This window comes from Scardinius erythrophthalmus, assembly GCF_964197995.2.
Source record: "Scardinius erythrophthalmus genome assembly, chromosome: 25".
Lineage (NCBI taxonomy): Eukaryota > Metazoa > Chordata > Actinopteri > Cypriniformes > Leuciscidae > Scardinius > Scardinius erythrophthalmus.
The window spans coordinates 31,958,724-31,962,159 of record NC_138245.1 but is presented as its reverse complement, the minus strand read 5'-3'; the positions used below and the strand labels follow the sequence as shown (position 1 = coordinate 31,962,159).

The window sequence follows — 3,436 nt, the reverse complement described above, 5'->3', positions numbered from 1 at the left end:
TTTCACGTGTGTTTCGTATTTTGTGATTCATGCAGTGACATTCCATTTACCTATGGGTTCCTGCGCTCATGGAAAACCTGGAAAAGTCTTGGAAATTTCAATGGTGGATACACTATTTTTATTTATTTTTTTGCTCAAAAATAGAATTATTTCATGAAGATTTTAATATTCTGGGACATTAAGCCACATGTGAAGGTCACGTGTCACAGATGATGTTGCAGTAAGTCACCGCGGCCACCAGAGGGCGCTGCTGGATTCATTATTTCAGTAGACTGAAATTCACAATATATTTTTTTTTCCCATAAGCTGTCACTGTTTTGAAATAAATTAATACATTTGTTTATTAAAGACGCATTAAAATTATCAAAAGTGTAAGAACAATACATTTATAATGTTACAAGAGATTCTATTTAAAATGCTGTTCTTCTGATCTTTCTGTTCATCAGAGAATCCTGGAAAATAAGCGATGTCTCTAGTAACGGTTTCCATAAAAATATGAAGCAGCACAACTGTTTTCAGCTTTGATCACAGGCATTTGTATTTTTGGCTGTACTATAATCTCATGTGAAAATGAAATGCAAGTACAAAAATAAACTCATTATTTTTTATTTATTTTTTCACATTTTTGTTCATGCTGTTTCCATTAGAAACACAATTAGTGCGGAGAAGTATGAGCGTCATAATGAGGCGAAATATTCCTCTCGTGTTTCTGAAAGAATTGCATCAGTGAGTCACAGCGGCTGAAAGGTCATCTCTCAGATTAATGTAATGAAGAGCAGCGACTCGTTAATGACACCAGAAACAACAGAATAAATCACGTCTGGCTCTCCAAATATCTCATTACAACATCAGTCCCGTGTTCTGCTAAAGGCTCCGAAGAGCTCTGTGGCTCAGCTTGTGTTCAGTGCATTCACTGTCTAGTTCGGAATGTCTTTTTATTCTGATGACGTCAATAATTGATTAGCCTAATTAACTGCGAGCATAAAAGACGCGAGCGCGGCTGCTTACTGTACTTTATTATATAGCAGCTGAAAATAACTATGTCTGCATTCATAAAAAAGTAGGCAAAAAGTTCCCGAATGAGCAATACGACCGGTGAGATTTTTTTTATTAAAGAAACAGATACACATATACACACATTCAGGAGAACAGAGTTAAAAAAAAAAAAAAATCGTATGTAAGTAATAAGACACTTACATACATATGAAGAGGACAAATAAAAGACACAAAAGATGAGAAAATAAAAGATAAAGTAGCCTAAATATTTTTAGGGAAACAATACTAACAAGATCTAGATTCTGAAGCGTACATACGATTAAATAGGTATTTAGACGCGTCCCAAATTGCCTATATATGCAATATTATATAGTTTTGTAAGATAAATAGTTAAATGAAAATCCCCCCCCCCCCCCCCCCCCAAAAAAAAAAAAAAACAATCCACTTTAAAAACCAATAAAACGAAGTTTGGAATGTAAGTGTCCAACATTCACTCAACGATCGTAGCGGAGGACACAACCTTTAATAAGACGGACACTTTACTATCCCATGAGGCCACAGGAGAGGACTTCTAAACGCCAATGAAACGACGCAACTGGCAGGTCACATGATCATGACAACATGGCGAATGTAGTACATCCAGATCAAGTACTCACTCAAGAGAGTATGCGAGTCTCTGGAAAACTGGAATGTCATTATGTTTGATTATTATTCCGCTGTAAAACTGATCATACAGACAAAACCGTAAGTCCTGGAGACATGAAACTGGCAGGTCTCAATTTGGGGAGACATTGCGAAGGTATGCCCCGATTTTCCTGTTATCTCTGTAGATCTGCTTTGAAACTGCGCTATATAAGTAAAATATGACTTGAAGGTATGCCCTGATTGGCCAATAGGGGGCGCCATTAAAAAGCGAAACTCCTAGACCGCTTGTCAGAGACTCTTGTGTAAGAGGTTAATGTGGTTTGTTAATGTTTAGTGGTTTGCTAGTAGCAGAGAATGTCTAATATGGCGAGAAGTTTCACTCTCACTATACTTCCGGCTTCTGAACTGGTTGCAGTTCCACTCTGATTCCATATGAGGGCGCTCACAGGACGAGTGCAGAATGAATGGAGGTCAATGGCGGTATACCCCTCAAAATCCACTTTTCTCAGGATATAATTTTTTGTCTAGTAATTTGAATGTTGTATTCGAAAGGAGATGCAAAGAAATTACACACTGCTGGGTGTTAGATTTTTTAGAGTCACTTATTTGCTTTAAAAAGTCTTTCAAAATCTGACGTCATTAGCAGAATGCTAGCGTGTTATGGGCAACAACAACTCAACCTGTAAGAAATCAAAACGACATAAGTACTCGTTCATTCAACTTTTGACCTAAAACCCATGTTGAACTTGCAAAATCTACAATCAGATCTGAGATTTCTCAACGGCAGTCGGGTGAAAGAGACAAATTTAGCCGTCTAGCCCCATAGACTCCCATTCATTTTGCACTCATGGCGATCGCCCCCAGTGGAACTCTGGTGGTACTACAACCAAAATTCGGTACAATAGGGCTTAATAGGGAGTGGCCAGGCTCTCCGTAGACGGGCTCTGCTAGTAGTAAACACTTTTGAAATGAAAGTGAGCCAATAAGTGGTCCTCTGCTGCCATCTACTGGTCATAATGTTAATTTAGTCATTCTCTTCATTTATACAATCCTTTCCACAGGTTTTGCTTTTTGCATTCATTTTTATACATTATAAAATCACTATTATAACAATTACATTAACATTTTGTCAGAGTTTATAACTTTGTTCCTAAGGTATCAGTTTTGACAATTGTACCACATTATGATTGATGTAAAACCTGGAAAAGGTGTTATACAAAAGAAGTACCTCCTCAAGAGTCTGCGAGTCTGAAAGAAAGAAACAGTGGAACGTCAGTTTGATGTTTCGGATTTAATGTACATGTAAACACAAAACTGTCTTTAATAATGCTGACATACACAGTTGTTAAAAAACAATATTTCACATTTACATCCATCATTTACAAAAATAGCTTTTCATGCTGCTTACATCATTACCATGAAGCTGAAGTCGCTCACATATCATTTATTTGTATTTATTTTTTTATTGTTTTTCCTCCATTTCCTTTGATGCTATTATGAATGTAATAGATACTAGTTGAATACATTGTGATCCTCTGATGCTGTTTTTGTTCTGTTATGCAATAAAAATAAAAAAAACAGAAAAATAAAAAAAACAGAAAAATCTCCACGATCACTCCTGATCTACAGTCTGACGCACTCGTACTCGGGCGTGTCCGACGGCTCGGGCACGTTGATGGAGAACACCTGTTGACAGGCAGGGGGCGGAGTCTCGGGACGGCTGCCCACCCCTGAGTCCGGGCTGGGGGCGGGGTTTGCCGGCTCTGGTTCTGAGCGGTACTTCTCGATCTGTAGT

The 3,436-nt window shown here is 37.9% G+C and overlaps 1 protein-coding gene across 1 annotated transcript in view; it reads right to left on the bottom strand.

Moving 5' to 3' along the window:
• Positions 1-2,914: 2,914 nt before the first annotated feature.
• Positions 2,915-3,436, bottom strand: part of opn6a (opsin 6, group member a) — an 11,737-nt gene continuing 11,215 nt past the window's right edge. Inside the window, exon 6 of the mRNA XM_081357446.1 lies at positions 2,915-3,436. This exon is cut by the window's right edge and continues 329 nt beyond it. Within this exon, the coding sequence (XP_081213572.1) occupies positions 3,265-3,436 (172 nt within the window). The 3' untranslated portion in view covers positions 2,915-3,264.